Here is a 22,619-nt window from a genome sequence, read left to right on the forward strand (position 1 = left end):
GAACTTAACAGTACAAAATAGGAAGTTTAATAATAATGTATAAAGCTACACATCAAAAGATACAACAGATACTATAATTTACAAGCATTTTATTTAACATTTATCAACTCAACAGAATTATCTTTTTTTCCTTGCAAAAGGACATACTAAGCTATTTGATGGAAATGTTTGCCTGGATTTACATCTGATTAATGTGCCTATTTTATATAAGTAAAGAAAATACCATTTACCACCCTACTATAGGGCTACACACGTACTGTATAACGCCAAAAAACAAACTAAAATTCAGGCACAAAAATCAAACACCATGAAATGGTATATACAAATACAAACAACATAGAAAAGGATTTAGACAATTTGAAAAACACAAATCTCAAATTCATAATCTAAAATAAATAAATTTACAATCTTTAATCAAATTACAAAGATAATAATAAATTTTATATTAAAGGTGGCTTCTCAAATCACTTTACAGAATGACAACAACAACAACAACAACAACAAATAAAAAGAATACACAAGATATAACACAATTAAAACACATTGAGGAGACCGTGGATGGTGGTACTACGTATAGTAGGAGCAGAGGGGTAAAGAATGGAACCAGTTCAGTAAAGGCTCTTATAAAAAAAGGTTTTGAGCCTGGATTTGAAGGAGTTTAGAGAAGGTGGCTGTCTGATATCCTAGGGGAGAGAGTTCCAGAGCTTGGGGACATAACAGGAGAAGGCCCTGTCACCCATACAATGTAGATGGGCTTGGGGGACAGTACGGTGACAAGAATTAGAAAAGCGAAGGTTGCAAGGTGGGGAGTAGGGCGATAATAGTTCAGACAGGTACTGATGTGCCCAGCCATGCAGAGCCTTATAGGTGAGCATGAGGATTTTAAAGTCCACATGGAATTTGACAGGAACCCAGTGCAAGGATTAAAGAATAGGAGTAGATTTAGATACCCCAGCAAGTAAAGCATTACAGTAATCAATTCGGGAGAACACAAATGTGTTGATCAGCTTTTCAGCCACAATTAGTGATAACATAAGGCAAAGTCTAGAGATATTTATGAGGTGAAAAAAAAACATTTTGACAATATGATGCACATGTGGGTTGAATGTTTAAGCCAGAATCCGATATCCCTTATTTAGACTGAAACTCAAGTACAGAACCTTCTACAGATAGGGTTATAGGATTGGCTTTACAAAGTTGATGGGGGGTGTGGATAAGCATGACTTCAGTCTTGTCACAGTTAAGGTTTTATGTTAGAGATGCAAATTAGATAGAATAGAGACACCCACATTAGTGTCAGGTTTGGTATGAATGTATATTTAAGTATCATCAGCATAGAAAGGTTAGCTGAGGCCATGTGATCTTAAAAAGTGGAAACATGTAAATGCTGAAAAGCAAGGGGCCCCAGTATTGAGCCCTGAGGAACACCAGACTTGACAAGACCAATTTCAGACCTATACCCATTAAGAGAGACAAAGTGACAGCGATCAGTGAGGAAAGACTTGAACCATTTGAGAGCAGTGTCAGAAACTCCAGTCTCAAGACGAGAAAATAAGATGTCATGGTGAACTGTGTTAAAAGATAGTCTTTTAAACGTGTTTTGAATAAACTTTACATGCGGAATTTTTAAAGTTAAAGTTAAATGCAGAATTCTTAAAAAGCTGAAAACAAAACTTTTTAGCCACACATACAACAGAAAAAATTGTAACGTACATTGGAACATAAAAGTAATAAACAAATAATGTCCAGTTGATAGCTTATATAAAATCATATTTCCAGTGTCTAAGGGCTACCTGAAAACAATCACAAAAAATACAAAATAGACTTGGCTCTCAGAACATTATTTTCACTGTTCAACTCTTCAAGTTAAATATTATCAGAGCCCATCTATCTTAAGAACCGCCTTGATTTTATTAATACAGTTTTTAAAAAATATTTTCATTCTCAGAATGATGATTTCTTAACTACCAGATCTCAGATATTGATAGAACAATTCTTACAGAACAAAACTAGCATCCTATATTAAAAGTTTAAATACAAGCATCATCACCCCTAATTCTGTATTAATTACATACAGTACATAAAATAATGTAGAAATCCCACAGTAAAACAATGAGCATTTAGTTCCCCTTAATTAAACTCTCAATAAATGTCAGTAAACATCTTCTGGGGGGCTCCTGACTGGATTAAATCATATGGCACTGTGGATCCTGAAGCATTTCAGAAGACAACTTTTTCTTGAGTGCTCATCGTGACAGCAGATCTTCATTCTCCCTGTGAAGTATGGAAGCTGTAGCCATAAAACTGGGTTGATAAACTAGTCATTTTCACCATTTTAATAAACTTTCACATATAAACTTACTTATTTACCTATAATCATTCAACACATTATATTGAGAATTATTTCTTATTTCCATCCTATTTTTGTTTCTTTCCCGTTTTTATAGTAATATTGATACAGTACATCACAGATATGGCTATCATGAAACACTGCATCTACTTTGGGCATTCCACACAAGAATAAGCAATTCATGAGTGCCCTTCAAGTAAACACACCTGATAGATGTTACTCAACCATAAAGCACACCATGAGACGTGGAAACCCACAGATGTTTTTATAACATTTTTACATTTTTATTTTATAATTTGCATTAACAATGCTCAAGCACACCACATACCCTTGTATAATGCACATTCTGTGTAGTGTGCTTAAATTTACTTTCAAAATACAAAAGACTGAACATAAATGAACTATTTCCAGTAAGTATAAACAAGGTCCTCTTGTTTATACAAGAGAAAAAGAAAGCACCACCCATTACCATTATTTTAATTGCTTCAGTCCCGGTGCTGCTGTGATGTTAAAGACAGAATACGTTTACTAAGCAATGAATTTCGTTGCTTCAGGTACTCAATCAGATCTGCTTGCTTTTCCACAACTTCTTCCAAACTTGAACAGTCCCTTAAAAGAAAGCAGAGGATCACACTATAAATTTCCAGGACTGAAACTGCTGTAGTGCTAGAACGAAACTTTCTGGGGTGGGGAGAGCAGGTGGATATTTTTCGATACATATAAAACATTACTTCATTCTGCATATTTAGCTAAACATACAATTTACTTTTTCTCTGTACATTGGGCAATAAATGCATACATTTTCTACCATAAATGCTCTTGAGCATACATCAATTACGGTGTACATACAAATTCATACCAGATCAGACTATATATACACATACATTTTTTGTCTTAGAATATACAGAAAGTTCAACTATCTGTTTTACAAGTCACTAAACTGTCTGCTGCTGCCAAAACATAATTGAGCAAGACAAAGAAATGCTCATTTTGAAAGCTGGACATGTCCAGTTCCTACATGAGAAAACTGAATGCTCTGCCTTGAGTGCACCTGCAAATTTCAAGATGTTATCCTTCAAATAGTCTCATCTTATTTGTAGATTGTAATCATACCCTGGCAGGTAACAAAGAAGTGGGCTGATACTGACCCCCAATTCCTTTACAGAATCAGCACAGTGCTACTTTAGCAGAGAGCAAATAACATTAACAGCACAAACAAAAGGAAGATCAAATGTACTGTATGCAAAACGTTAACTGATATATTTTCAGCACAATGTAAATTTACTGATGAAAAGGATATTCGACACCTATTGTTTCTAACATTACAATAAATTAATGCACTGCAGTTACCTCCATAAATTACAGCGAAACCAGTAGTGACTTTATTTTTATGGAAATAATGGAGACACTTTTATCCTGTTAGGAGCTTGTATTTTTCTGTAGTTTAAAATGGGTGGAAATGAACATGATGTAAGCATTTTATAAATATATGTTCAAACACATTTTACCAAGAGCAACGTGGCTTGATTACGTTTATATTATATGACATTCTAAATGAAAGTGTGATATATTCCTATGCACATGTGTGAGAGACACCACTAAATTATTTTTTAAAAAATAAGCTTAATTATCGCTAACTTTTGCTGACTGTATTGAAAAGTCTTAAATAACATCAGCCACTTAGGTTTCTGCTTTGTGGTTACTGAAACTTTCTGTTTTTATTAGCCCCATTTATATAATAGGTAAAACAATAACTATTCTTATGGTTCACAGTAAATATGTATATATATTATATTAACACCCCAGTATAGCAATAGTTAATAACATAAAAAGCTTTAACACATTCTGCAACAAACTGTGTTAAAATTTAGAAGTCAACAAAAATTATAAGATTATGGTTCAGGTGGGTAGCTGCGTCAGCATGCGTAGGCTGCAAAGGAACAAGTAATAGGTTTATTCCATGCTGAAAAAAAGAAGAAAGAGAACACAACGTTTCGGCTGTGGAGCCTTCTTCAGGTGTGGGTTCTGACACCTGAAGAAGGCTCCACAGCCGAAACGTTGTGTTCTCTTTCTTCTTTTTTTCAGCATGGAATAAACCTATTACTTGTTCCATTATAAGATTATTACTCAATGAGATGTCAGATCTTGGTGATACAGGGTCATAGACTAGCAAAATAATATATTGTTCATATAAAAAACCTAAATAATAAATGCAAAATCCATTCAATACCTGAACCCAGTCTCTGTGTTAATCAGACTTCTTCTGCTTGGATATGCATTTGAACGTTCCTCCTGACTGATATCAGGACCTGGCTTTTCTTTGTTGAAGTTTATAACTTTCACTGAAAAAAATACAGGATACGCAGATAGAACAGTAAATATTCATATGTACAAACGGAGATAAACATTTTACATCAGTTTTACATCAAGGATACATTTAAGAAAGAAAATATATGCTCATGCACAATGCTAAACAACTATTATTCTAAGTTTTTATAGTGGTGCCATTTGACATTCAAACTATCATATGCTTTACCATTTTCAATAAGTGAAAGAATATGACCTAGTGTTTATGTTTGTGCTTCCCAAACTATGAACCAAAGAGTAATGAGTATTGAAATGAAGTAATGGAATCAAGACCTCTGTGTGGCTCTTTTTTGGCACTGAAATAAATATCAGAACAAGCTCACGTTTCACACTGAAATTGTAGTAAAAAAAGTGTCAAATATCTTTCATTAAAGCAATAATGTACATGTCCTTTAGCAATAGCTCGGGTTCTAACGTTGTTTTCTTTCTTCTCTTTTCAGCATGGGATAAATTATCACTTGTTCCTTTTCTTTAGCAAGACATGTTATTTCTAGCAATATTAGTAGTGATTATTTTTTAAATCGTTTGGAGTGTGGTGAAAAATTTACAACAAAAAAGTTGTGCTGCAAACTGAAAAGGTTTGTGAAGCACAGACCTAGGATGAAAACAAACCAAACAGTGTGGATGTATTGTAAATTTTCAGGTAAGCAATCTCTGTAATTCAAAACAATCTTCTAAAAGACTACTACTTCAAAAATTAGTCTTAGCAATAGTAATTAACAACAACACAGCTGCACAGAAACCAGTAGTTTATACTCTCTGCCAGGACATAACAGTAAATATTACAATATATTTACTGCAGTAATACTCTTTCAAAGGAATTGGGTGGAAATAAAACCATTCTAATAAGCTTTAATTTTATACCTCTCTGTACCGTCAAAACCTTGTTACCAATATAAGAAGAAATCTTACTGTACAGCACTCTGAGAAGCTATTCTTGAAAGATGCAGCATTAAATGAAGTTTGTTATTTGCACTTAACACAGGAAAAAAATAACTGAACTCGGCAGTACTGAGCCATAGTGTTAAAGCAATGTTGTTCATGTTCATTAGAAGAGTGAAAGGTGCAAATTAAGGGGTCTAACAACAACGGCAGGCAAAGTCTTCAAATTATCACTGCAACCTTAAAGGCAACTTGCTTTCCCAATGGTGCCTGCCTCCAATTGTTTCCACCACAAGACCATCTGCCTCAGTAGAGTACTTTTGCATGGCTGAGTAAAGAGAGGCTGTTACAAGGCTCTGACATTGCATGGCTACCATGACACAATAGGCTGTAAAATAATCAGGGGACCACCTCGGTATCTAAACGGGGTGGCCTTCTCCACCCTTCCTCTCAAACATTATTCTTCAGAACAAAGGCAGCAGCACAGTTTACTGTACTCAAATAAATCAAAGCTCAACACTGTTCCTTTCAAGCTCGCCCAACAAGCATCACCACAGGTTCCATGTTCTGAAACACAAGCAGAGTTGCTAATTATTTCTGTTACCATAATGTCTTATTCCCGACAAGAAGCAAGGGCTTAAAGAGTCAACTACTCTAACTGCTCCAAACACCTCAGAAAAGGGAAGGGCTCAGAAGTGCTTCAACCAGCAAACGGCACTTGTTTAGAATAATAAACTGAGCTATCCAGTTCAAAAATCACTGCTTCAGCTTGGAGCTGCTTAGTTATACAGTTGTGACTGGGATTCCTCAGGCAACAGTACACAATTGCAACCCCCATGCTTAACAGACTGCTGTGAATTTGCAGCATTACCAGCAAAGTATGCCTTTCTACGGGTGCTGAACCTCATGTAGACACTATGGGTGAGCACTATCAAAGGTACATTAAAATCCATGAAAGTAATCAAAATACAGTTTATATGTAATATCTATTTTTAGCAGCAATCAGGGGAGTTGTTAAATAGGATTCCAAACAATTGGTTTAAATAACACAAAATGTCAATGTATATGGAAGGGCTCAGATTCCATTACAGATATTCATCCATCCTTTTTCAAACCACTGCTTCCAATTCAGGATCTCCGGGGAGCTGGACCCTAGCCCAAGCAAAGGGTGCAAGCAGGGTACACCCTGGACAGGATGCCAGCCCAGTGCAGCACTTCTGATACGGCAACCATCCAATACATATTTTGTATGAAACTTGTAATGCACGTTCAGAGGTGGAAAAGCTCCACAATCCACCAATTATCAGTGAAACTGCATTATGATATAATAACAATACTCTATCTGCAATTACTCTATTGGGGTTTGTTTGGATCCCCTAAATTTTTGGGGCGTGTTTTTGAAACAAATAAATTGAAAAATCATTAATGTTCAACAATTATGACATCCGCTGAGGCAGTCAGAGTGCTTTCTTTGTTATTTTAAATATGAAAGGATACTTGAAAACTAAGTCGTTCAAAAACAGTGCTCTACTATAAACATGAGTTTAAAATAAGAGCATTTCAAAACATGTTTGTGCAGAAACACAGGCAGTCATTTTGTGTTAATAATTAAGATCTTGTTTGGTTTAAGATCTTGTCAAATCTTAATTATTCAGTTGCTACCAGAAGGATACCATGAGCATGGCTTAAGTCTTTTAACATGTTCCATTACAAAAAAAGTTGCACCGATGAGGAATATATTAGAGGGCTAGGTGTTTAGGGATGTCTTCAACTATTGTTAAAGTTAATAGCTGCACCTCAGGGGAGTTACAAATATTCAGTTCTATTGATTACTAACTGTATCTGACGGCAGTTCTCAGAGAGGTAATCACTGGCACCAGTTAAATTAGCCCTTGGCCACATCGGACTAGTCTTTCCCTGCAGGAGCCCGGGGGGAAGCTGCCAGATTAAGCATAACTTTACAAAGAAAAAGTATTAAAAAATTACATCCCTGAAGGCATTCATAATCTATAGGCTAATAAAAGAAATCACAGCAGAGGCTTTGCCGCCTTAGTCATTATATACTTGATTCAGAGACTTAAGGATAAACACAATCAATGATGCTCTTAATTATGTAATAAATTGTGATTTTAAACAGCTTTCTGTCAGATATCTATCTGTTAGAGTTTAAGAGTAATTAAATAGTCATTGACTATGTAATTAACTAGCAATTAAGTAGGTTATGTTATTTTAACATGTTTTTCCAAAATACATTTGTTCTACACATGCATTTACAATGACTAAATTAGCATGTGTAGAACATATTCCCACTCTTCACGTACACTATGCTCTGGGAATTTAATTCCTTCATAAATATACACATAGTTATTATACAGAGCAAAACAACTCATCGTCAAGTATGGAAATAAGTACTAAAAGTTGTATTCAAAATATATATTTATTCAATAACTGTATATCCTGAAATAAACCATTTCACATTTTATCGCACACCCGGAGAAGGCTCCACATCCGAAACATTGTGGTTTCTATCTTCTCTATTCAGCTTGGAATAAACCTATTACTTGTTCAATTTACATTTATGGAATTGGACACAAAATATTTACCACAACTAATTTTTCTTAGTTTTACAAATACATGGATATATAAAATTTGATACTACAACTGATTTTTTTTACATTTCTCAGCTTCTTACAGCTTCAAAAAGTATGAGTAACAGAACATTTATGATAGAAAACAAAATACTTCTTTCTGCTAAGTCACTTTCTGATTTTTACCCCCCAAAAAGTCATAAATATGAAAATACAGGAAAAAAATGTTACAGATCCAGTAAAATGCATGTGATTGAAGGCAGTATTTTTGTTGAAGGATCTACATCTAATTCACAAAACATAGATAAGAAGAACTGAAAACAAATGCAGCCGTTTAACATACCTGGAAAGGAATTACCTAAAACAAAGAGGATGTATAATTTACAAGCTACAAATCCTAGCATTGTCACTTAAGTCCTGCATTTAGATTTTCTTTGATCTGGTACCATGAAGTCAAGCAATGGGACTAGAACCTGGCGAAAGAATGAACAGATCTTTAGGAACTCGGTGAAGCTGGCAAAGGTTTAGGATCCATCTTAAGAAATAATTACGAGGTATGTAAGGAAGCACAGAAGCTGTTATATCCTGCACTTAGACCTTCTGCTTTTAACACTTACAATCTATTGACACCTTCTGTCCCATTCAGAGGGCAATTTCTTCAGCTGTCTTGCTAAGACCTCTTTACATACAACAGTGAATTTTTAAAGACTATATAAAGGTTCAATAAAAGATAAGGCTAGTGTTTCTAACCTGTTGCAATAGAGATTATAATGTCATATGATTTAAGGCCTTTCTGTAGAAAGTGAGCCCCATCTAAAAGCTTTAAAGAACAGAACTACTGAATCCAAAAAACTAGAAAAACAATTTTGTGAAGTACCTTATAAAAAGCATAGAACAAAGTTCACTTCTCTTAACCCCAATATTTAAAAAAATACAGGTGGTGGTTAGTTGTCATTTAAATGTCAAAATCACAGACTCAGAATAATTAACTTTAACAGCCTCTAGAACTTGAACAGAGTGCAAATAAATTAAAACTTTACGGTTTTGTACTAACTCTTATTTTCAAAGTGAAGTAACACTTTTAATTTATAGAGTGTCTTTCATGGCAAGCAAAACAGTACTGTACAGAACAATTAATAAGCAAATAATTATAAACTAACAGTAATCAAGATTTAGTCAAAAGTTGATTTTAAGTGCATTTTGAAAATTTCACGGTCATGACAGTCCTGGGTGTCAATACTCGGTATCAGTTCTGTATAAGAATCAGAAATATCAAAATTCAAATTCCTAAATTACCTCATTATTTCCAAACAAGAAAACACTAATGGTAATTTACAGAAAAGCAAGAAAATTCTTATTTTTTAGTGTGACAGATAATGAATGACAACAAGTGCATAAGGATAAAACAACACACCAAAGTTTAATTGTGAATTTGAGATGTCAAATATCACACACAGGTTTTGGATGTTGATATTCGATTTAATATCAGTGTTATCAAGTAACAACTCAAAATCAAGTGGATTTACTTAACCAATGTAGAAACCACCCTTCCATCCATCCATTTTCTAAACACTATCCAATACAGGGTGACAGGGGAGCCGGAGCCTATCCCAGCAAGCAGTGGGCACAAGGCAGGATACACCCTGGACAGGACAGCATCATTTTCTACTTTTATATTTTTAAATGTTTAAAAGATGAAAGTCCAGAGGCAGTTAAATACATGTCTATAGTTGTGCCTACATAGCATTGAAGAATACTGGCATAAAATGAAACCCAGTGCCACGCTGTTGAATGTTGAGTGCCACTGGTAAGAAAGAGACATCCAAAACGAGCCACTGCTGGACATGATTTAAGACAGCTCTTTTACAGCTCTCACTATAAAATACATGGTGCTCCAGCTAAAAAGGTACTGTACTATACTTCAGTTAAAGATGCAAGACTGTGAGTAGCCCTATAGCAACCTACAATGTCTTGATTCAATCTAGCTTCCTTCAGGGACCAACACAACAAATAATTTATGAAAATAAAAACAACTTGAAAGAGCCAATAAATGTTTGTTGTTCAGCTTTATACCATACTAAAAAAAAACAGATCTATAGTATCCTTCTTACAACCAGTCAACATACTATTGAGTACTGAGCAGTCACAGTGAGGTTGCAAATGCTGGTCTCGCCATGGACAATTCACAAGAATTGTGACATGATGCAGCCCTTCCTGCTCACTAGTCACTGTAATAACTAATGTAATGAGATGTACAAATGAATAAGCACAGGTTGTGCAGCAGATATTTCAGCGCAGAAATGTTCCATCTGTGATCTGCATGAAGAGTTAACAAGTAATGCTTGTCGGCAAAACTACCTAAAAGTCGAGAGAAATACTTCTATTGGATTAAAGACGTATCACAAGGCTGCTTGTTTATAATGTAATAGGGCCACTTCACCTCACCAGTTCTGTTGTCTCATTCTGCATCGCAGAACATGGTGCTGTGCATACCTGGAAATGTAGTCTTTTTAGTAATGAGAATTGGAGGTTTAACATTCTACTGTGTACATTTTACTTTCATTGTGGTTTGAAATGCATTCATCAATGCTGATTCTTTCTAACCCCGAAATATAAAAATTGCATTGCAGCTCCCCTTTAATTGAATGTACACACCAGCAAAACTGGGCAAATTCTTGTGGTTTGTCTGTCAACTCTGCTGCAGTTTACTGCACATTTCATTCCATACAAAAATGCAAATATCTTTACTGCTGTGAGAATCTATAACAAATTGTTAACAATGTCTCCCTTCCTCCAATCTTGCATTTTCTGATGATTTGCTGGGAAATAAGCCAGAGACTTAAACAACACGGCAAACCATCACCTGATACAATGAGTCCCCTTTAATCAATCATTGACCAAACGCAAATATCCTGCTCCAGAAAGCTCCTATTAAAGCTCTGGCATTCTTGCAGTCAAGTGTTTATGTGTTTGCGTACCTGTGTCAGTACTGCCTCTTAGACTCTCAATCTGTCAATACCCAAGCAACAGCTAACAGATTAAACCTTATGCTTTGGTGCCATTTTTCTGTTTTGTTTCCAAAGGTTCCAAGGCAAGATTAACACAGAAATGTTTAAAAAAAAACTTCACAATTGAGCTTTCAAAATTTTGTATGATTGAGAAACTGAAATTTGTCGATGTATGCATCGTTAACTTTCAGAAGTTAAAGGAATCACTAAAGTTTTATGTAGCTCTTTAAAAATAACCTCATTAGTAGTTTTCTAGCATTAAAAAAAGTGATGCTTCTGAATGTCAAGGAGTGAGTTCTGAGAAAGCAGGATTGTCTGCTCAAATAGAAAGCAAAAGGTTTTTATTTCAAAAGTTAACTCCTTGAAGAATAAGAAGTAAAATACTTTGATGTCAGAAATCTTAATGTTGCCCAACACAATAGTGTGTATTCAGTTTTAAATGAAGAGAAAACTGAAATTTCCATCTCTTAGCTTCTCCAGTTAAACTCATGTATCTTCAAAAGAAATTCAAAGACAGGGGTGAGCTGTCTCCTTTCCAAATGTTTCCTTACCACTAGGAAAATAAAAAGGATACTCTGGCTATCAATGGCTTTATAACTTTACTTTAAAAAAATTAAGAACAACCTAAGAGATTACAAAGTGGCGAGAATTTTAGAGTATATCGGTAAAGATCATTAAATCATTTAAGGCTATTTCATACAAAAGAAAGGGAATAGTTAAATTATCACATTATACCATAATATACTGAAGTGCCATTAACTAATGATACTTTTTAAAGAATGACATTTCTCTTTAAAGTCATACATATTTGTCTAATTTGCTTAAATTCAACATTTTGATTCTTCTGACAAGATTAAAGTAATACATTTTACCTTGTATCTGTTTACTGGTAAAGAGGATTTCAGTTGTTCTACGCAAAACTGACTTGAAAACAAGTCTCTTGTATTATAAATGAAATCTTTAGGTCCGTGAAATAGTCTGTATTGTGCTGTAAAATGATGTAATGAAAGTGATGTTAAATCAATTCAAATGTTTGAGGCAACCTGTTTCTATTTTTACACTTTATCAACCTCTCAGAATAATCCATTTTTAATTATAGCATTGAACACCTTTTTTTTCCCCCTCCCTTTCCAAAATATCTTTGCTTTGGATTAGGCTAAGCGAATACACCAGTTCCGTACATTATCGATATGTCTGTCTTTCTGGCAAGTTACCGATTAGTGTGGCACGCACCTGATTAAAGTCTCCAGCCTTTGAGCAATGTGTTTTTCCCAGCTGGCAAAGAGCTCCGCTCTGAGCACAAGATGAGCTTTATAACCATTTGATAAGCTAATATTGTCTAGATTCAAAGGTCCAAAGGAGCTGTGCACATCTAAATAACGGATGCTGAGCCTGAGCAGCTCGCAATGCAACAGTGACCTCTGTAGATGTGCACTTCCAGTGTTATAAGCAACAGCTATGCTGATGGCAAAAAAGCATCTCACCCAACAGGTCAGAGGGTGTAGGTATGTTATATTCATCTTTCCCCATGTTTTGACAAGAACTGGAGTGCTGTGCAAAGCCGATCAAAAACTGTTGATTACAAGTCATGAAACTGGTTTCAATGAATAAAAAAGAAAGGTATTTTCACCACTGGGTTAAACCTCAATATAGCCTGTGGATTTAAATGTTTAGGGATTTACAATGAGGTGGTACACTTTGGACTTCAATAAAGTTAAAAGAGATACAGCACTGTCTGCCAAACGGTCAACAATTCTTTTATCTTTTTTCTGTTTTTAGTTTTTGTCTTTAACTGTAAGGATTTTATACTGTAAAGTCTTCTTTCAAAACAACATGATGTTTAGTATTTTACATAGTAAAGCATCAATACAAATCTGACTGAAAGTACAGATTAATTAAAAATATGAAGAAAGGAACAGTATTTTTCATTTACATTCCTGAAACACTCACATTCTTACATACTGCAGCTCAACTTAAAGTAAATGTGATCTTGGGATATGCAAGTGGATTTTTTTTAACTGAGCAGGATGAATGGTGGATTCTAATCAAAGACACAAACTCAGTCTATAACAGTTACAGTAAACAATGAAACAATTCAGAGGTGTTTCTGGGTGGAGTGAATGCAAAGTCTGCCTTTGGCAAGAATGAGGCTAAGACCTTCTGACCCAAAACAAGAGCCTGCTAATTCCTAAGGCTCCCACCCTTATTTGTTTACTTGTATAGTTTCCAACATAATTAAGTTTAATTTACTCTGTTTATTAGATAAGGATGTTTAGGTGAATATGTAAATGTTTTTTTTTATTCATCCATAAAAAATGTAAACTAAAAATGCCAATCAAAGACTCCTGCCTGTAAAATTAATACAATAAAATACATTTTCAAACTGAATCTAATAACCATCCTTCATTATGAAGGATATAAAAAGCTATTTATATTTGCCAATAACTCTTGTCATTGACGAAGAGAAACAGTAAATTATTAAGGCCAATGTACCGACTCCATTTCTGTATGGACACAAAAACAAATGTATATGTTCTAAATAGAAATAACAGAAATAAATAAAAATCAGACCAGGATTGCAGTCTTTATCTGCATTATTCTTAATGTGTGATTAAAGAACCACAGTAGATTTCCAAAATATCTGTCATGGGTTATCTAACTTGAATGCTCCATTTAACTGTCCTGAATCTGCAAGGTAAATGTTGAACTGAATCAGCAACATTATTAACACTGTAAATCAAAGACAGGATGATGTCCAATGCTGTAGAGTAGGTTTTATTCTCACCTGTGTAAATTATAAGGCAGGGAATGGAGAAACAGAGCTCCAGCCCCAGAAGTCCAAGGATGATATACATGTATAGGTGATTGTCAGTCGGAAATGACAGTTTCATAGACAGGACAAGTAGCAGTCCTGCATTCCCTAAAATAAAAAAAAATCATTGCAAATGTAATAAGGTAATGTCAATGGTACAATAATAAACAAACAATTAATGGTCAGCTCAAAGCTGTTGGCATGTATTTGTTGCTGTACACTTACATTCCTGATAATTTCACATGTAATATAGAGACAAGAATAACTGTATTCTGGTGAGATAGATATATACAGTATATTATGTTGGCCTGTACATACAATTAAGCTTTTAGGTGGTACCAGAACTAACAGAAGACATAAAAGTAAATTTGTTAACCTCCTCAGTAACATGTAAGCAACAGGGAATATCAACATAAAAGACAACTTCTGAAAAACATCTAATCTTATTTAAAAGAAAAACAGTTTAAGGTCCTAGTCATATTTACCTATTATTTTTCAGTACTACCTTTCCAGTGGACAAAGAATATAAATGGTGTGTGTATCCATTTTCTCCAAATGAAAAGGTTAATCTGAAATAAAACCTTTTCTGAGCAAAGGGTACCTCCAAGTGGCTTACACCGGAATCACATTTGTAACATGCTTGTAAGCATCCTATCAATTTCAATTCAAAGACACAAGGGGGGAATTTAATGAACAGTATAATAAATTATTTATAATAAACAGTAGAATAAATGATTTGGAAGTAAACCAGAACTGAACAGCAATTCAACAGTTTTTTTTATTCTTCAGCTAACTATTCTTGTTGCATGTAACTGCAGTGATATTGTACTAATCTCGCCACAACTCCAAAGCTAAGCAGAACTGGGCTAGAAAGACTTCCAAGGAAGACCAGGCTACTGCTTTTGCAGTGCTGTTGTACCAATAGCCGGCACTTTTACCTTTGGATCAGAATTCCCAGAATAATGTCCCACTGTGGTGACTGGGCACACTGGGCTGTAGGAGGTGCTGTTCTTTAAATGAAACATTAAACTGTGTTTATTGATTTCCAGGTCATTAAAGATCCAGTGGCACTGTTCAGAATCATAAAGGCAAGACCTTGGTGTCCTGTCTGAATTCCACTCTGGGCTTGAACAGACTCCCTAAATATTCATCTTAAATAAATTGGTGAAACAATTTCTCACTTCTCCACCAGGTTTGGTGGCATAAATATCGGGCAGGTTCTGTAATTCTGTGATGGATGAAGTGGGTACTCTGCTGCACATGAAGTGCTTTGGGAATGGGGTTTAATTCCACATGTGGAAATACGTTTCTTAAACAGGTATTTGCCAGCTTGAAAAAATAAATATAATAATAATAATTATTATAATAATTGCTTACACTTATAAAGCGCTTTTCTGGACACTCCACTCAAAGTGCTTTACAGGTAATGGGGACTCCCCTCCACCACCACCAATGTGCAGCACCCACCTGGATGCTACACTCGAACACCTTATCAGTCTCTTTCGTGAGATAAGAAACCTAAAGAAAATCAACACTGTTGCTGTAGACTAGCATCTTCTGTTCAACAGTAGATGGAGGTCAGTTCTAAAATGTTTGCTATACATCAGATGACTGCCGGGCTGACTCACCTGCAGAATGTATGAACAGCGGCAGATGCTTCAAGTTCCTTGTGGATCGATAGAACTGCAAGTATCCTCTGTTCCGGGTCCTGCTGTGATGGTGCTGTACAAACTGCTCAAAAACGGCATGTAGAAGCCACAGGGCGACTTTGCTAATGACGATTACAGTCTTAGTCTTAAAGTCCTGTAAATAACGCTTACACTCCTCTGTGTTGTCCTCTCTGATGGAACAGAAAACAGCTAGCACAATGGAGAGGATGACAAAGGCAACCTAGGAAACAAAGAAACAACACTGTATTTATCTTTCTGAGAACCACATTTCTCCACTAAAACCCTACATTCAGTGCCAGAACATCACAATAATCTACCAGCTTTTGCACATGAATATTATATGTTCATCTTCAGTTTACAATTAAGTGGTTCTAAGACAGCAACTATTAATTTTAAGCATTAATGCTTCTCCTTAGTAATGCACACAAAACAATTGCCTTTGCCTACTATGCAGTGAAACACTTGTCCATGCTGCGTTCACCACCATGCTTGTCTTTTCAGTATCTTTACAGAGTCTGTGCACACAAAAATACATTCATTTTTGCTCCTGTAGCATTACTTAGCTTTGCGTGTGAACAAGGTGCAGTGTAAAATAAAGATTATTACCATAAATGTTACTTTTCCACAATTAATTTGTTTTTGGGGAGCAAAAAAGAATCAAAATTATGCAACTTTTTTGTATTTCTTGTATTTTTTTACTTAAAACGATTAAAAATAAAAAAGTGGATATGAAGAACACCAAAACACCAAAAACAGCTTGTAATCGTGTACTACTCACATGAAGGAATGAAAGGAGAAATGCAAACAACCAAGTAGGCAATTTCTGAAACTCTGATTTAATATCAGAATCCAGGACATGTGGTGAAATGAGAGGTCCTTCAACTAGTGGGTCTTCTTCCATACTTTGAGTTACATCGTTGAAAGAAGTATTCTGTGGAAAAACCAAGAACATGACACAGGTGAATATTATTGGCATCGGTGCTTACTTTTCTGCCACTAGGTTAAGTCTAAAGTAACTTTCGTGCTGGTAAATAGTAACCCCTTAAGGATTCTAAAGCATCTTACACACAGGAGTATGCCAGGATATCAAGCTTAAATCCCTTCCTGATTTAGGGCGGAGCGATGGCTCTGTGGCTAAGGATCTGCGCCTGTGACTGGAAGGTTGGCGGTTCAAATCCCGCAGCCGGCAGAGAAATCCTACTCCGTTGGGCTCCTGAGCAAGGCCCTTAACCCTAACTGCTCCAGGGGCGCTGTACAATGGCAGACCCTGCGCTCTGACCCCAGGCTCTCTCCCTATCTGTGTGTCTCATGGAGAGCAAGCTGGGGTATGCGAAAAGATAATTCCTAATGCAAGAAATTGTAAAGGGTTAATAAAGTGATGATGTTGATGTTTATTAAGTTGCATGTAAATTAAGTTTACATGCAACTTTATTAACTGTTCATTAAGTTGCATGTAAACTTAATACTTAATAAACTTAATATAATAATGCATGTAAATGGTCTCCTACATAATCAAATAGAATTGCTGGTCACCATACTGGAGTTTGTAAGTAAGAAAAGGGCATCACCTAATGGTCCACCAATACCCCTTGCAGCTGCAACAGTTTTGTAATGGAGTTTTGTATCCTGGTTATGACCAGAGGCAGCCTTTGTTTGAAAATGAAAAAATGAAGGCAATCTTGCTGAATATCAATTAAGAAAAGCAAATATCATGGAGTCATCAAACGTGTCAGGTATTGTTTTCCTAGCACTAGATACCAGGATAAGCTCTAATCTGATTAGTCAATAGGACTGAGCAAGGACTTCGCTACTTGTTCCTTATCAGCAAACAGCATGCTGTCAACTTCAAATGCATATCAAATCTCAAGGTATTCTTCAAGAATGGTCGAGAGGAGCACACAAAGTTCTGTTGAGGTGAATATAACAAAAGCAGATAATTGGCATGAAACCACAAATAAGAATAAAAGTAAATGTCAAATAAGGGCAAGGAGAGATAAAACATGTTGGACTTGCAGCTTGAAAAGGGCAACATATTTAACAAGAAAAACAAGATGAGAGACTGTCCACATGATGTGCAGTACCTCCAAAAAACTCCATGGCGATGTGAAAGGTTGTGGTGGGTTTGTCAGTGGACAGACAGGAGATATAGCTAAGTAAAGTAACAGTATCACCCAGCATAATCAAGAAGGGTACTTGTTAGAGAAACCTTTGAACTACACAGACATAATGAAATGGCAATACACTGCTAAAACTGTTTGACAGAATGTCTGAATTGCCCGTTATATGTAGCTGAATGCAAATAAGCAAGATTTCTATTACTAACCCACGGATTCACACTGCTATCTCCTGTATAGCTCATTTCACCCCAAACACACTAAAACTCTCTCCCTTTTTCACAGTTCCTTCAGCTACAACATCAATTTCCAGAACCAAGCCCTCAAAATGTACTCTTTTTTCATCAAAAGAAGGATACCCTAGCAGTGTTAATAACTCAATTAACTCGGACCATCAACTCAATCAGGAACTCCCGCCACAACAACCGCATTCCTTTGGGGCTTCCCTACCACCCCAACACACTTCCTATCCCCAGGACTATTAACGACAACTTTTCCATCCTACAGGATGATCCCTCCATTGGGGCCCTCTTTTCTGACTGCCCCATCATCTCATATGGCTGATCACCTAATCTGCTTAACCTTGTTCACAACTCTCTTGACCGCCCTCAGCCACCATCCACACCAGGCACTTTCCCTTGCAACAGAGCTCGCTGTATCACCTGCAAGTACACATCTAACACCACACTCATTCAAGGCCCATCAGGACAATTCCGGATCACCCAGACAGCATCTTGAACCTCCAGCAACCTTATTTGCTGTATCTCTTGCAGTAAATGCCCAGCCATCTACATTGGAGAAACAGGAAGGAGACTTGGTGACCAGTTCAGAGAACATGTTAGGGCTGTGAAGATTAAAGATCTCCCTGAGCCCATTGTTTCTCATTTCACTTCCGACGGCCATGATCACACTATTCTCTCCGTCTGTGTTCTCAAAGACTGTTTTCCGAACTCATACATCAGAAAGACTACAGAAACTAAAATTATCCTGCAGCTAGGATCACACCTTCCCCCTTCTCTTAACGACAGACTACTTTTCTTCTAAATTCTCTCTATTCATTGTAGGTTTCATTTCAAACCTCTTTTCACCAATCCTGACGTCACACTACCTGATTGGCCTCTCTGTCTGTCCCCTGTTCCCGCCCCTCAGTCCTCCTCTCTCCCAGCTTTTGTTCTCCCGCTACATTACCTTTGCTTACTCCCCTGTCTTTCCACACCTGAAGAAGGCTCCACGGCCGAAATGTTGTGTTTTCTTTCTTCTCTTTTCAGCATTGAGTAAACCTATTACTTGTTCCTAAGTGAGATTTCTGTGAATTGTTTGTAATAAAATATAGTTGTGTGTTAGTTTGCAATGTTTAATAAATGTTTCTGCAAATCAATAATTAACGACTATTCTTCATTTATGATTTTTAAGCGAGTTTGTTCATGTCTCATAATAATTGAACCTGACAATGTCAGTAACACGAGCAGATAAAATGTATCTCGCAGGTGATCAACAGAGATATTGCATATATGGTCTTTGTAACAACAAGAATATCATGTTTACACCATGAATGCCACTCTAATTTAAATTTAACAGCACAAGAGTGCTGTAAATTCTTGACCGCACAACAACACTTTCAAAGATTTTCTACAGAATTTAAAAGTACCTTTGCACTATTCCATCTTTAAATTTCCAAAACAAAAGCAATTAGTATGCTACAAGGCTTTGTATAAAGAGATTACTCTTACATAGATAAAACAGGGTGAGGAAGCAAATATTAAAACATATGAACGTCAGTAACTCAGAGTTCTTGAAAAACTTTAAAAATGAGAGGCAGGTTTGTTTATTCAGTCATTTCTAGATAGTGATAGAAGAACCATTTTCTTCAGGACTCTTCCTGAATTGACTGTGAAGAAAGGACTGTCTCATGACTCTGAAATTAGGGGCTGCTAGTATCCATTTATGATCGCTAGTTCTGTTCTCAGTATATAGCTTAAAGTAATGGTTTGGATTAACTTCTAAAATGATGTTCATTTCAGAATTTTGAATTTTGGCAGCAGGGGTCTAGAGATACAATTATTGTGCTACTGTGGTTATCCTCACCACAGTGAAACCACAAAGGAAATTATTCTCTCTGAGTTTATTGCTTAAGTCTTAATGATACAGTCCATAATATGACTTTTTCGGGAATGCCAACTGATGTATTCAGAATTGTCAGAACTCTGCTACAGGTCTTGTATATTGTTCCAAAGGAACGTGATCCCCAAGCGCGATGCACAAACAGACCTCTGTGGTCATGAGATGAAACTATGAAAATAAGCTGGTTCCTCTTTTCTATTTGAAGCTACATTAACCGACATTGCTAAGAAAAGAAATGTGCTCACGACAACCCAAAGCAGACTTTTCTTTTAACTGAGTAGATGCAACACCGAAACATAACTTTACAATTCCTCAGAGACACTGTTAATCAGTTAGAATTAAAACTGACGAAGTGTGAACCGAACGCATTTGACATTCCACATTAACGATTCAGAACCTACAAGCAAAAAAAAAATCTTCACAAGAGATCCTTTCCAATTCACATTATGCTAGCGTCTCTCCTCTATGAAAGACCAATGGGCCTAAACATTGTGAACTTCATTATAACATTATGTTATAATAATATCACCGATTCTATTGTACAGTCTTAGAAACTGGGGTCACTGGGGTTGCCCTCCCATCTATACAGGACATTTATGACAGACGGTGCTTGAGGAAAGCTCTAATGTTACTTATGGGGTCTTATCATCAAAGACCCCACACATCCCAGCTACAGACTGTATGACCCTCTACCATCTGGAAAACGGTACCGGAGCATTCGGGCCCAGACCACCAGACTCAGAGACAGTTTTTACCCCCGCACTATCAAACTATTAAACTCCCAGCCTCTCTCACTCTCACCTATGATCTGAACCTCACAGTGCCTTCTTTCTTACCAAAAACTCACACATTGAAATCTACCTCTACCTTACATGTCAAAAAGCTCACTCCCCATAATTTCTATACTTTTATTTCATTCTGTTGATGCATGTTTTTGCACATCTGATGTTGTTTTTGCACATTACTTGTTACCTTTTTGTTGTTTTGCACATTGTCTGTTGTTGTTTTTGCACACTGCCTGTTGTCTCTCTCTTTCTTTTATTATACAACTGTATTGTTGGGGGGGGGGGGGGGTTTGTACTACGTATCGTCTGAGAGCTAGCGAAATAGCATTTCGTTATAACATATACAGTACCTGTATATGACTATAATGACAATAAACTTGAACTTGAAAGCAAATAATTCAATTTGCAGTGAGAACTTTCCGTTTTAGTTTTGCAGTTTTTAATAATAAAGATCTTTAAACTTAACGTTACGCTTGCAATGGCATAGCACGTAGTATCACATTTATCATTTTTAAAGCCTTGTATTTATACATCGCTTTTTATCCCAAAGCAAATTTCGGATAGGAGTGGACACACTTCATTCACTAGTGACTGTGGAAGCACAGATTCTGCGCCAGCAACCCCACAACAAAGTAGAACTGATAGACAAAATTCACTAATTGAATTATTTCAAAAGGGCAAAGAAGAGCGTTTTTGGTTGCATGCTGTTGTAATAGAACATGAGTAATTTAGACATTTTTTGCAACGACCACAACAGAAAGGCGTGGGACGCTGAACTCGGTGACACATAAAGAAGTGTTTTTGATTTGTTCAAATAAAATATGAAAATATTTACTGTACACTCAGATATTACAATAGCGTCACATTTGTCCAGGATAACATTAGTAAAAACCTAAATAAGAAACAACCCTGACCCACAAAAACAGCTTATCAAGTGTCACATGCAAACATCACCTGACAACAACTCCACTACCAGTGAAACTACATGAGATACCGCACCAAATTGTAAGAAACCGGGGTTCGCCAGCCCAATTCTCGTCAATACGTACTATTTTTGACGCTCTTCCTTCTGAATCCATTCTACCGCCAGTTAATTCGTCGGGCACTAAATGAAAAACAGAAAGAACACAGCAATGCCACTACAGTTGCACACAGACCCACATCTTCAGCGCTGTTGTTTAACTCTGTGATCACTGATGCCGAAGTCCCGCACTTCCGGGTTCCTCTCCGCTAGGTCTAGTCTCATTGGTTCCTCTGCGGACACACACCGACTCATCCGAGCGGAGAGCCTTCGGATCACGTGCTTCTCACACTTCGGAACATAGAGTCAACTGGGGTTACAGAGATGCAAGTCGAAGTGACTTTGACATCAGCAAATACCGTACTTAAACTAAAATTTAACCAATTAAACTAAACTCTAAACTCATATAAACGTGTTGTTTGCATATGTAAATGAAAACCGGGATCAGTGCCCTTCATTTTTTTTTTATTTGAATGTTCTCTCAGTTGTTTTTTAGTGTTAAGCATTTTCCATCCATCCATTTTCTAACCTCTTTCTTTGATTCGGGGTCGCCGGGGAGCGGTAGCCTATCCTGGGCTCAAAGCAGGGTACAACACAGACGCATAAAAACACTCGCATCGGGCCACTGTTGGCAGAAGCCAGTTAACGTATCAGTGTGTCTTCGGGCTGTGGGTGGAATCCGGAGCGCAAATCACGCAAATACAGGGAGAGCATTCAAACTCCACGCCGTGTTCAGTATTTTTAATTTATTTATATTTGTCGTTGTAATCAGCGTTAACATTTTCATTTTGGTAAGCAGCTGGGAGTTTGTTAAGAGATTTTACTTGGAAAAATGGAATACTAATCAGGACCTCATTACTAAAGGGTTTGTTATTAAATTATTTAAGCCTTTATTTAACCG

General features: G+C 36.4%; 1 protein-coding gene across 3 annotated transcripts; it reads right to left on the minus strand.

Moving 5' to 3' along the window:
* Window positions 1-72: 72 nt before the first annotated feature.
* tmem192 (transmembrane protein 192) lies at window positions 73-21,914 on the minus strand. 3 transcript variants are annotated; one of them, XM_088633308.1, is made up of 7 exons: window positions 21,747-21,914; window positions 16,456-16,608; window positions 15,636-15,897; window positions 13,981-14,115; window positions 4,581-4,692; window positions 2,820-2,959; window positions 73-2,274 (listed from the first exon to the last, which is right to left on the minus strand). In XM_088633308.1, the coding sequence occupies exons 1-6, from the start codon at window positions 21,774-21,776 to the stop codon at window positions 2,836-2,838; spliced, it is 816 nt and encodes a 271-aa protein (XP_088489434.1). In that variant the 5' UTR covers window positions 21,777-21,914; the 3' UTR covers window positions 73-2,274; window positions 2,820-2,835. The 3 variants fall into 3 exon arrangements, with proteins under 3 accessions (XP_088489434.1, XP_088489435.1, XP_088489433.1); XM_088633309.1 differs by having other exon boundaries at window positions 73-2,290; XM_088633307.1 differs by lacking the exon at window positions 73-2,274 and having other exon boundaries at window positions 2,611-2,959.
* Window positions 21,915-22,619: the final 705 nt, after the last annotated feature.

Source organism: Lepisosteus platostomus, chromosome 1, assembly GCF_059453375.1.
Source record: "Lepisosteus platostomus isolate fLepPlt1 chromosome 1, fLepPlt1.hap1, whole genome shotgun sequence".
NCBI classification, from domain to species: Eukaryota; Metazoa; Chordata; class Actinopteri; order Semionotiformes; family Lepisosteidae; genus Lepisosteus; species Lepisosteus platostomus.

What these genes read in the sequence shown, in the direction of transcription:
- tmem192 (XM_088633308.1), bottom strand. Translation starts at nt 21,776, where the DNA reads ATGGATTCAGAAGGAAGAGCGTCAAAAATA. An exon ending in TTCTCCTTTCATTCCTTCAT is followed by an intron (nt 15,898 to 16,455) that starts GTGAGTAGTACA and finishes TTTGTTTCCTAG; the next exon opens with GTTGCCTTTGTCATCCTCTC. An exon ending in GCTGTTCATACATTCTGCAG is followed by an intron (nt 14,116 to 15,635) that starts GTGAGTCAGCCC and finishes TTTTTATTTTAG; the next exon opens with GGAATGCAGGACTGCTACTT.